We start from the raw sequence: 11,695 nt of genomic DNA, 5'->3' as shown, positions 1-11,695 counted from the left end.
TCTTTGTTCTCCTTCGCGCGATGCTGGACGAACGCATGGCAGGTTATCACATCGTTGTGCATCCGAACCTGTCGATGACGGATTTCCGGAAAGCGGGTCCAGCTGTGGAAGATAATGTAGGTTGACTCGGTATGGACGGCTGGTTCAAGCCCTTCCTCTCGCGCGGCCCACATCGTAGCGCACATATTGCATCTCGCTTCCTCTTGTGTCTGCTCGCGATTTCAGGGGAAACCATTGCTAATAACGTGGGATCTACAGGAGCAAACTTCACTAATGGCACACACCACCGGTGCCAACGCTCACATGCGCTCCTAAAGAATACTTCGGGTCTAGCTGATTGTAGACATTATCCATGGCGTCGAGAGCCCAGCGCCTCGTTCTCTCCGTGCTTCAGATGATGGCCCTTGTATAATATGGTAAACTCCTTCAATGAGTACGCGAGCTCTACTGAAAACGTCAATGGATGCAGGAAGAATTTGAGCGCAAAGAGGCATTCTCCGAAAGCAATGGTGAAGGGATGCGGTCGTTTGCAGCTCGGGCATGCACCTGCGTGCGCTCCTGCTTCTAGTTAAATGCCAGTGTTCCAGGGCGGTGCACGCGCGTTGCTGATGATCGCTTTCGCAATCTGGCTGTTGGCCCATCGGAGCTTCCATGGCCAGCCTGACGAGCCACTCAGGCTATCTGAAAATCTTTCACAAGAAATATGCATTATGGCTGGCCACGATGTGTTCAAAATGATCCTAGCGGAATCATGGGCTCGCTCCGCCCTGTGGACAGGCCCGACACAGACGACAGCCGACGACTACCAAGCGCCGTGCCAGAAGCAGACAGATAACGACGCAGACATCGTGCGCAAGCGCACAGAAGATACGACTGTAAAAAAAACATGTAGATATTGAGCAGAGATGTTGCTACATACAGATGACAAATGCGTGCATGCTTGAATACTATAATGCTAGAAGGTACATGATATGGTGCTGTGTGCATGTAGGGGACCATGCGGCTCGCCTGGTGTCCATTGATCAATTCTGCGGATCTTCGACCCAACTCTTGACCGCAAAGACCGTGCTGTGGCCTTTCGCATATACCTGCGCCAGCTCGTCGAAATGCTCGCGTTCAAATGCTTCACGCGCATTCTTAAACTCCCTACCCTTCAGGCCTTCGAAAGTCACCCCATGCATCTTCGCGAACCGCTCCAACGTCATCGGCCGCGAGTCTTCCGTAGTACGCGACGATGACGGCCACGGCACGCCGTCCGTCCTTGCTCCACGGTCGTCGAGCCCAAATACCTCCATCGAGCCCTCTACGCCAGCCTGTTTTGCGTCCTCCTTGAAACGCTCCTTCACGTCCTCCGCATGCTCGTACCACTCGCCCACACCCACCTGAATCGTGCGGAACTCTTCCGGAATAGGCTCCTCCAGCTGTTCGCCGTTGATCCCGCGTCCGCGTTGTTGCGTGTTCCAGCGGAACCCAAGGAAACCACCACGCTCGCCCGCGAGCAGGCGCGCAATGTCGAGCGTGAGCCCCTCCATACGGTTCAAACGCAGATTGCGCATGCGCGACGGGAACGACGGAAGAGCTAATCGCTCCTCGGGCTCAATCGTCGCGTAGAATGGTGTCCCACGAGGCATTCCCCGCGAGAGCCGCACCAATGTCGTCGCAAGCGGCCGAGTACCAAGCGTCACCGTGAGCAGCGGTCGCCAGAAAGGCGTCTCTGCAAGCGTGGGCAAGTATCGTCCACGAAGTGTTTTCGTGAGCTCGTCGAGACTGCCTTCTACGACCTCAGCATTCACGTCTTCTTCTTCGTCTTCATATTCGTCATCTTCCTCAAGATCGTTCTCCCTCATTTCTCTCGCGTGATTATGAGATCGCACCTTGGGCGAAACTGCAGCCTCAGAGGCAGACACAGGCGCTTCCTCGAGAGCAGACGACATGAAGCCAAGCTCCGCGTCCTGCACCTCCGTCGCACGGACGATCGCACTTGTGTGCAGGCCTCGTGTAGCAGAACCGCTCCCGCTTCCTCCGCTGATTCCGGCACCGTTATCGTTCCCATTCTCACCTTTCGCCACCGCACCGCCCGCTTCCGTCCACGGCACCTTCACAGTCGAGACGATCGGGTGGTCCTCCGTCGGCACCTTGGCCGACGCCGGATGGAAGTGAGTCTCCGGAGTCGGTGGCTTAAACCCGCTCGGATGCCTTACCGTCCCATCTCGGGGGTCGCGCACCTCCACCGGAATCTTCTCCGCGCGCTCCTTAGTCTCCGCCGCGAGCCCCTCACCGTGGATGCCCGCATCCAGCTCCGCCATCAGCCCGCCCTCCTCCTGCTTGCGCTCGATGTAAAATTGGGACACCAAGTCCTCCGGGTGCGGCTCTGGTCTGCGCCGTCGAGTCGGAATACTCCGCTGTATTTCCGCGGAGGATGCGTGAAGGTCAGCACCCGAGGACGAGAGTGCGTCGAATGTGCCTGCCGGTCCCTGCTCTGTGCGCACCTTGCTCATCAGGACCGCGGCGGGGCCGTCCACATCCACGGCTGTCTTCTTCCGAGCGAGCTCGCTTTCTACGTTCGCATCGTGATCAAGTGCTTCTGCATTGGGCGGCCGTTCGTCCCAGAGTTGCTTAACGGTTGCGAGGATGGGATGATTCTCCGTAGCTACCTTCGCCGCCGCCGGATGGAAGTGCGTCTCGGGCGTTGGCGGCTCGAACCCGCTCGGATGGCGCACGCTGCCCTCCTTGGGGTCACGAACCTCGACGGGGATTTTCTCCGGGCGGGCGCGCGTCTTCGCAGCGACATTGTCGCTGAGGATGCCCGCGCTGAGTTCCGCCATCAGCCCGCCCTCTTCCTCCTTGCGTTCCGAGATCGCTTCGCGCTGCTTCTTGCGCTCGACGTAGTAGGTCGGCACCGTCGACTCATCCGAGTCCTGCGACGGCTTTGGCGGACGCGACCACGACGAACCGGGGATCGTCGTCCGCGACTCGAACGAGCCGGGCTCATCGGCGGCAGCCCGGAGGGAGAAGTGGAACATGCGCCGTTGAGACATCTGGCCATCGCTGCCCTCTGGATGGAGAAGCTCGGTCGCGACAAGCTCGTGAGACCCAGGTTGTCGGCCCTGGCCTTGTCGCTTGAAGAAGCGCTGTGCATCAGGATGGCGCAGTCCATTTCGCTGGTAGCGCGAGGATGTCGCTTCCTGCGCCTGTCGCTCCTCCTCCTCCTCCTCCATCGGCCTCTCACGCTCCCTTTTCTCCTCCCATTCGACCATCGCCTGCACAGCCGCCTCGTCCTCCTTCTCGAGGCGTGCAAGTGTCTCCTGGAGGGTCTCGCCCTTCTCCAACCATACCTGACGTTTGATTGCCTTTGGATGAACCCATGGCCAGATAGCATTGTCCATCGCGAGGCGCGCCTCGCTCGGGCTGTTTAGTGAGTTCATCTTGCGAAGGACGGCGGGAAAGTCGCCGGTGCGGCAGACGCCGACAAAGTGCTCGATCGCGTCCTTGCGACCGAGCTCGTGGCGAACGGGATAGCGAGTCTCGAGCAGGAAGACGGTGTGCGAGGTGTACGCCTCTGGCGGAGGCGGCTCGTATTTCTTGCGTTTGGCGAGGTAGGCTCCGCCGGGGAACCAGTTCGAGATGCGAAGGTCTCGCGGACGGGTGAAACCTCCCATGTACCTGTATCACGTAAGAGTAGCTCTACTAGCGACTGCAAGCATGCTCACTCTTTCACCGGGGTCATGGACATGGTGATATCCATACGCTCATCTCGCTCTGCCTTTTTTATACGGCGTGCCTTCTCGCGAATCTCATGGTCGGCAGTTTTGGCCTGCTTTGGCTTGATCTCGCCTGTCTCCGCCGTGGACGAGGAAAGGCGGCGACACTGCCTCACTTTTGCGGCGGCGGCAAGTCGCTTTGTGAGCTTGGACCGTGGCAACATTGCGAGCGAATATTGAGCAGAAGTGGAAAAGACGGGTGGCCTATATTGAGCCGGGAGTGTTGTGCCCTATTTGGCCGACCTGCGCTTCGTCCGGCGTCTACCGAGCACTCGGACCGCGCCCGGGCTGCCTCTCTTGGTCGCCGACGCGAGCGCTGTGCGCCCTGTGGCCCAATGGAGCAGGCGCATATATGCACGATGGCCGCGATAGTTGCGAGTCGTCTCACCCACCTCTTCTGCCGTCGGCCACGCTTATCGCCATTGCCACGCTCGCGCGTCCTAATCCCCCACCCTCGATGTCATGTGTGAACCACAGTTTCCCGGCGGCGAGGGCACCACATAGTGCGCTGATGCTGCTCAATAATGCAATGTTGTGAGAACGAGAACGGCTCACCGGAGTGTATTTGCAGCCTTATCAAAGTGTACGTCCTGATATCCACAACAGTGTGATCAGCACGAACGACCGCAGCATCAAGCTTCAAGGTCTGAGGGTATGTGTCGGAAAAAGTCTTTACCAGACTCGCATTCACCGCGACGACTTGTGAGTGCAGATCGAATGCGCCATTTTGATGTGCTCAGCGAGAACACCGTTCATGGACATGCTACATAGACTCATCAGACCCGCAGGCGATGTGCCAAATGAATGCCTTGACGCCGAAACTACGAACAGGTCACGCATACAGTCACTCAAATTAAATGCACACACAGACACATTCCCTTGCTCTGAGAGTGAGTCCGTCATTTCATGTCTTTTGCTCCAGCGACAGAGCAGATTACTAAGTGACACCAGCGGTATTTTCAAGCAGAACATTTCGTGTCCTTCGCTGTCACCTCCAGGCAGAATGCGAGTCCGAGAAGGTGCGAGCAAGTGGCAGCGTTGTCGCTGTGGCAATAATCAAGGCTGAACGAGCGCTGAACGTTGAACTGGAAATCAGCCAAGTTCTTGTTCTACTGATATCCGAACTTCTCTTCGTCTCGTTGACGCGAGCCTCATCGCATTCCGACTCGGAGATGACGATGCCGCCAAGCATGCTCTGTCGAGCCAATGACACACAGTCCACACCATCCTTCCAATTGTGCAGGAGGAAACTCCGATGGTTCGTATTCCGATTGTATGCCAAAGAAATACACAACGGACACGAGAACAGGTACTCAGACCAGCGCCGTTCAGGACTTAGCGGAGGGAACGCCTCACGCAATCCCCATGAACTCGAGATACTGCTGTTCGAACAAGGGGACGGTGTGGCCGACGCCCTGCGCGAGGATTGCCTGGAACATAGGTCCATAAGTCGAGTTGGAGTATCCGCTCGGGAGGTACGACTCGGAGACGTTCGAGATCGGCGTGGTCGGGTACCCAAAGACGGTCGTCCACTGCTTGATGGACTCGTAGAAGTTCTGCGGGTAGACGGTCGTGTCGCTGGTGGACGCCGATGAGCAATCACTGGCCTGAGAGCGGGGAGGCACTAGGTTACGGTACGCACGCGGTTCCATGCCAGACCTGCATCTTCGGCCGCGCACCCGTGTAGCCGGGGTACGCGTTGTATACGCGCTGCGCCCATTCCTCACCGGTGAGAATCAGCTCGCCCTCGGCGCACTGCGCGTTCCAGCTGTCCTCGGGCTCGTCGGGGAGCCAGAAGCACGCGTCCGCGACGCCAGAGTCAACGACGCCCGCGCTGAAGATGTCCGGGTATGCACCCGCGAGCACGCTCGTCATCATCGCGCCCGAGGACGTGCCGACGGCGAAGACGCGGCTCGCGTCGACGCCCCAGTACTCGATGGCGAACAGCGCGGCGGAGGCGATCCCGAGCGAGTCGCTCCCGCCGTTGTGGGCGAGCGTCTCGTTGGAGGAGACGTCCCAGCAGGTGCCGGAGTGGGGCTATATACGTGTGATGGGTGAGAAGTGTATGTGGGCATCTAGAGTACGATGCTCACGGAAGATGGGTAGAGGACGAGGTAGCCGTACGTCTCAGAGAGCTCGGCGAACTTAGAACCAGAGTAGTATGCCTCCGCCGTGCCCGTGCAGTCTGTCAAGTCGTCAAGGCCAAGTCCCAACTGAGCAGCAGGCACCCACAGTGCATGGCGACGAGCAAAGGCGGGTTCGCTGCGACTTGGGCAGGCTTGTAGACGTACATGGCCACATTGTTGGGGTTCGTACCAAAGTCGGTGATCTGGTAGAGCGTCGACGCGGGGATGTCACTGAGGTTGGTCTGGCCGGCAACAAGTAGGGCGAAGGGCAGCAGAGCCACGAAGCTCAGGGTTGCCTTGAGCGAAAGCATCGTGAAGGCGAGAACCTGGGCAGTAGAGAGGCTCGACGACCCACTTCTGGTAGCAAGCAATGGGTTGTTATACTTCTGTCCATGCGGCACGCACCCACGCGAGCAGTTGTCAACGGTGACCAAGGACGAGCATGCGGTCGTCACTGCTTCGTGTTCCGCTGTATGAGGACGGAAGGGGATTTGGCCGTGAAAAGCCCGCTGTGTGAGCCAAGCCAGTGTGTGTTCGCCATGAATAACGAGGCCGACAATGCTTACCTTGGAGGCCGACGCTTCCAGTATAGTTCTGCGGCCACTGTGTGACATGCGTCCTGCGACGACACACTCTGTTCGCAGACAGGCCTGAATCGTTCGGAGAATTGTCGTATGGCTTTAACGGCATAGATGCCAGAGAGCCGTGATGGGTCGACGGTTTGTCCGAGGCTTACCCGACTCACAGCGGCGGATGGAATACGGACAATTTGCGACATCCGAGCAATTCACTGCTGAGCCGTTCTGAAGACATCCTGGAAGCCGCGACGGCACGCATGACCTGCAAACATGGATGCAGAACACAGTCGAAAGCGACGTCACAGACACTGGCCGCGAAAGAGGATCGAAGGGATGCCGAGATCAATGACTATGCACCAGGCTGCAGGAAGGAATGAGCATATGGAAGTTCCGCCCATCGTGTCCGCGACCATACCATATCTGCATGTACTTGCCGCTGCTGCAATACACTCGACCACTGCCGATTTCACTTTAGCAGCTCACCAAGGAGTATATAACAACTACGTACTCGTGTAAACCGCAAGTCTTTGTGAATGCGTGGTTTCCGCCAGTTCAAGTCAGTAACGAGCAGCACCGCTTATGCTAACTAATTGAAGGACCAGATGATGATGAACACAAAACTTTATGCCGTACGGTGCTAAGACCTGGTAAGACGCGCGGCGGAATGCGGCGCCCCTACCGTGTCTTTGTAATTGCTCGATGCTACTAGTGTATGTCATCGTCTCATGATCCGATTTTGTGTGTTGTCATGACTGGAGTAATTCAAGCTGAATTGTTCCTAGCAAGTTCAAGATAATCCGACGTGGTCTCTGTTTATGCATAAGAACTTGCTATGAGGCTTATTCGGCCTAGCTTGAACGCCGCCATGATTGCATACATGCGTCGACTTTGACACCTGGATTTCACGAGAGGTGAGTTGTGCACACCATGACTACGTATCTGCCGCATCTACACCATCCAGCTGATGGTTAATCCGTCATCGTGAAGGTTCAGCACGCGTCTTGGATCGCCGGAGAGCTCAAGAATGCAGAGGATATGAACCATTGCAGCATATAGCAGAAATGATGGCAGGGACGGAGAAGTTATGAGAGACGTTCTTACGCGATTTGACTCTCAGACACGGCACGAGCTAAGGCTCCAACATTTCTATCTATATACTATGTTAAATAGTTTTAACTGTTTACTATATCTGTTTATTTACAGGTTGGGCTGTATATAGTAAATAGATGTTTATATATAGTATAAATAGTTTTATGATGACATGAGGCTATTGAGTGCACGATTGATAGATTTGACAGTGCAACAGTGAGCCAGTTGAAAGTCATTGTGTTTGATAGAAGCCACCACTGACAGTTGATCATCATATAGACTCATGAACATGAGTTTCTTGTTATTTTTTGTATGACATGAGATTTTCTTGTCATTCGTGGTGCAAGTGTTGAAGTTGAATGCTTGTTTTCTGCTCACTATCATGTGTGTGTTGATGCACCCAGCTCCTTAAGGGTCCCAACAATCACAGAGGCTGCTCACAGTTGAGTAGAAGTCCACTAAGAGATGGGACAAAAAAACTATATAAACTTTATATAAACTGTTTATACTACATATATACCAACTGTTTACTATATACTATTTATTTACACCTCAGGAGTGTAAATAGTATAAATAGTTGGAGCCTTAGCACGAGCCCGCCAGCCATAAATGGTCAGTTCATTACAACATGTCGATGACGCTAACATTTTATGCCATGTCGTCAGATTTCGTCTTCTTTGAACGTCCATGTCTTATAAAGATCCATTCAAGCCACACCTGCCACAGTGCGACACGATGTTCAGGAGCGCCTACGCATCCCATCACATAATTGTGTCACACATGTCATGACACATTCGAATTTCGCAGCTCAATGATGCAGACTTCACGGCAGACATGATGCGATTTATCAATGTGAGAAATTGTGTGTGAATGTCGACTGATTTCTTACACATGCGACAAATATTTGCAACCATGGCATTTCATGTTGAAAATGTTTCACTTTGGCTGTGAATGTGCACTATTTGCTGTTTAAATGCTAAATTGGCAAAGCTTTGCCACAAATGTAAGACATCAGCTGACATTCCCACATGATTTTCCACATTTATAAATCGCGTCATGTCTGCCGTGCTTGGAGCTGGCCGGTATCGAATATTGCAGGGTGGTCAGGAGAGCGAACACGCAGGAAAACAGGCGTCAGAGTGATGGGAGGGTAATGCGGGAGAGACCGTGAAGGAGTTAAGGATATGCTCAGTTAAAGAAATCGTGAAGCTCGAGAGGCTGGGGTCTAGTCAAAAAGCGGATATTCATGGCGCTGATGCTCCCTGCCGATGTGCCGTTCAGACACAGATCAAAGAGCTCACCTTAAAACAGAGCCAGATGCATCTCGATAGCGACGATGGAGAATGTCATTATGCGTTCTAGCACCGTTGATGGTATCCGAGCCTGTTTACACTGCGTGGAGTGTTGTAGCTGGGCATTGCTCTCTAGCCATGCAAGACTCTCTGCACTTGTCACCAGTGATAGGCTGTTGATGATCGTCAGACATTGTGGACTTAACAACATTGAAGCCGCGCGTTCAAGTGCACATCATGATGATTCGGTGACGCCGCAAGCTGGGAGCGTGACAGAAGCTAACGCGTTGGATGTTGGTCACGAGACAATTGACGCATTAGCGCTGAGCACGACCACATTTGGCTCATCCGCCACAATCGTCCTTCTATCTCTGCGGGCATTCTTCTCCTCCTCTCTTCCCTGTCTTCGCCAACGTTTGTCATGTCCAAAAATCCGTACACGAACGCTCCTCCGCTGAAGGGCCCCGCCTCGGCGAAATCGCTTGCTGACAAGGAACCGTTATTCGGCTTCTTGCCTAGGAAGGTCACCTCGCAACAGGTGCAAAAAGCAATGGTATGCGATTTCAAGCTGAATTGGCTGTTCTCAAGACACTCACAAGCAAGGAATTGACACAGAAAGGTGACCACAACCCATTCACGAAGCAGCCTCATACGCCTCAATACAAGAAGATATTGGAGGTCCGGAAAAAGCTGCCTGTCTATGCGCAAATGAACGAATTCTTGAAGATGGTAAGCCCCGCACTTTCACGTTGTCTTCATGAGGGAAGGTCAGAGTCTGCTTCAGGCACAGATCACCCTCGGCTGGCGGGAGAACGTAACTGATGTCCGAGAAAGTTCAGCGATAATCAGGTTATCGTGATGGTTGGGGAGACGGGGTCGGGGAAGACTACTCAGTAAGAGAATTTCTGTCGGAGAAATATCTGACCATGAGAGCAGAATTTTACTTGGATACCAGGATACCGCAGTTCGTCTGCTTTTCGGATCTCCCTCACACGAAGGGCAAGATGGTGGCATGCACACAGCCTCGTCGTGTAGCAGCGATGTCGGTGGCGAAACGCGTTGCGGATGAGATGGACGGTGTGTGGCTTCTAACATACCGTGCAGTATAGGTGTCTGACATTCCTCTATAGTTCCACTTGGCAAGCAGGTCGGCTACTCGATACGTTTTGAAGACATGACCGAGCCAGGTACGACGTTCCTAAAGTACATGACGGACGGCATGCTCCTACGTGAAGCCATGAACGATCCCAATCTGGAGCGATACTCGACGATCATCCTGGACGAAGCGCACGAACGCACACTAGCGACGGACATCCTGATGGGTCTGCTCAAGTCCCTTGCGAAGCGCCGTACCGACCTCAAGATCATCGTCATGTCTGCAACTCTTGATGCCCTCAAGTTCCAAAAGTACTTCTCACTATCACAATCCGGGGAGCCAGCTCCATTGCTCAAGGTCCCTGGACGTAGTCACCCGGTGGAAGTATTCTATACACAGGAGCCAGAGCCAGACTACGTGGAGGCGGCGATCAGGACCGTGCTGATGATTCATCGGGCTGAGAAGCCTGGCGACATTCTGCTGTTCCTCACTGGGGAGGAGGAGATTGAGGATGCTTGCAGGAAAATCAAGTTGGAAGCAGACGATTCGATGAACAAAGACCCTGGCAGCGTCGGTCCGCTGGTGTGCATCCCTCTGTATTCGTCTCTCCCGCCGCAGCAGCAGCAGCGCATTTTCGACCCACCGCCGCCACCTCGGACGCCGGACGGACCCCCTGGCCGCAAGGTTGTCATATCAAACAACATCGCGGAGACATCGCTCACGATCGATGGCATTGTCTACGTAGTGGACCCGGGCTTTTCGAAGCAAAAGGTGTACAATTCCCGTATAAGGGTCGAGTCCTTACTTGTCAGCCCGATTTCGAAAGCATCTGCGCAGCAACGAGCTGGAAGGGCGGGGCGGACCAGGCCTGGGAAGTGCTTCCGGCTGTATACAGAGAAGGATTTCATGAAGGAGCTGGAAGAACAAACACATCCGGAGATATTGCGGAGCAACCTGGCCAATACGGTCTTAGAGCTGGTGAAGCTGGGTATACAGGTACGTTTCATTGCGATGACTGCATGACCTGGGCTCTGATTTGGCTGTCTTGTAGGACCTTGTGCGATTCGATTATGTTGATGCGCCGGCACCGGAGACATTGATGCGTGCCCTCGAGCTTCTCAACTATCTGGCCGTACTGGATGACGAAGGCAGACTGACGCCGCTTGGCGAAGTCATGGCCGAGTTCCCTCTTGACCCTCAGGCATGTCTAGTTGTGTTCGTGCGCTGTCTAAACGTCATTCATGAGTCTACTGCAGATGGCGAAGATGCTGATCGTCAGCCCCGAGTTCAACTGCAGCAATGAGATCCTCACAATCGTCGCGATGCTTTCAGGCGAGCTATCTGATCTTGGCAATGCTAGTCACATCGTTGATACTTTGTTCAGTGCCAAACGTCTGGCTACGTCCGCCTAATCAGCGGAGAGAAGCCGACGCGGCGAAGGCGCTGCTGACCGTCCCGGACGGCGACCACCTCACATTGCTGAACGTTTACAACAGCTACGTACAGAGTGAGTCCCTGTGGCGTTTGACAGCTCATCTGCATTCTAACTTAGGAACCCAGATGCGCATGACCGAAGTTGGGCGTGGAACAACTACCTCTCGCAACTCGCGCTTGCGCAGGCTGACAACGTGCGCTCGCAGTTGGAGCGGACGATGGAGCGATACGAGATTGCCCTCGTCTCGACCCAAGACCAGCGAAAGCTGTACATGAACGTGCGACAAGCCCTTGTGTGCGGCTTTTTCATGCAGGTTGC

General features: G+C 54.6%; 4 protein-coding genes across 4 annotated transcripts; 2 read left to right on the top strand and 2 right to left on the bottom strand.

Moving 5' to 3' along the window:
* The first annotated feature begins 370 nt into the window (after positions 1-370).
* Positions 371-961, top strand: LAESUDRAFT_452451 (uncharacterized protein). The gene is made up of 2 exons (XM_040902528.1): positions 371-416; positions 470-961. The coding sequence occupies exon 2, from the start codon at positions 573-575 to the stop codon at positions 897-899; it is 327 nt and encodes a 108-aa protein (XP_040759380.1). The 5' UTR covers positions 371-416; positions 470-572; the 3' UTR covers positions 900-961.
* On the bottom strand, positions 715-3,929 carry LAESUDRAFT_815720 (uncharacterized protein). Its single transcript, XM_040914716.1, has 2 exons — positions 3,711-3,929; positions 715-3,663 (listed from the first exon to the last, which is right to left on the bottom strand). Exons 1-2 carry the CDS (start codon positions 3,923-3,925, stop codon positions 1,023-1,025), a joined length of 2,856 nt encoding a protein of 951 aa, XP_040759379.1. The 5' UTR covers positions 3,926-3,929; the 3' UTR covers positions 715-1,022.
* A 1,184-nt stretch (positions 3,930-5,113) lies between these two features.
* On the bottom strand, positions 5,114-6,198 carry LAESUDRAFT_663394 (carbohydrate esterase family 1 protein; the record flags this gene model as incomplete). Its single annotated transcript, XM_040905061.1, has 4 exons — positions 5,114-5,339; positions 5,404-5,798; positions 5,855-5,946; positions 5,994-6,198. The coding sequence occupies 4 exons, from the start codon at positions 6,196-6,198 to the stop codon at positions 5,114-5,116; spliced, it is 918 nt and encodes a 305-aa protein (XP_040759378.1).
* A 3,879-nt stretch (positions 6,199-10,077) lies between these two features.
* LAESUDRAFT_730925 (P-loop containing nucleoside triphosphate hydrolase protein) lies at positions 10,078-11,695 on the top strand (the record flags this gene model as incomplete). The annotated part of the gene is made up of 5 exons (XM_040909930.1): positions 10,078-10,938; positions 10,994-11,143; positions 11,199-11,274; positions 11,327-11,449; positions 11,503-11,695. Coding segments are annotated over exons 1-5 (1,397 nt in total), but the record flags the coding sequence as incomplete, so codon positions are not given.

The sequence above is a fragment of the Laetiporus sulphureus genome (genome assembly GCF_001632365.1).
Source record: "Laetiporus sulphureus 93-53 unplaced genomic scaffold LAESUscaffold_57, whole genome shotgun sequence".
In the NCBI taxonomy this organism is placed as follows: Eukaryota; Fungi; Basidiomycota; class Agaricomycetes; order Polyporales; family Laetiporaceae; genus Laetiporus; species Laetiporus sulphureus.
Note: the sequence above shows the minus strand (reverse complement) of the source record. Positions and strands in the feature narration are given on the sequence as shown.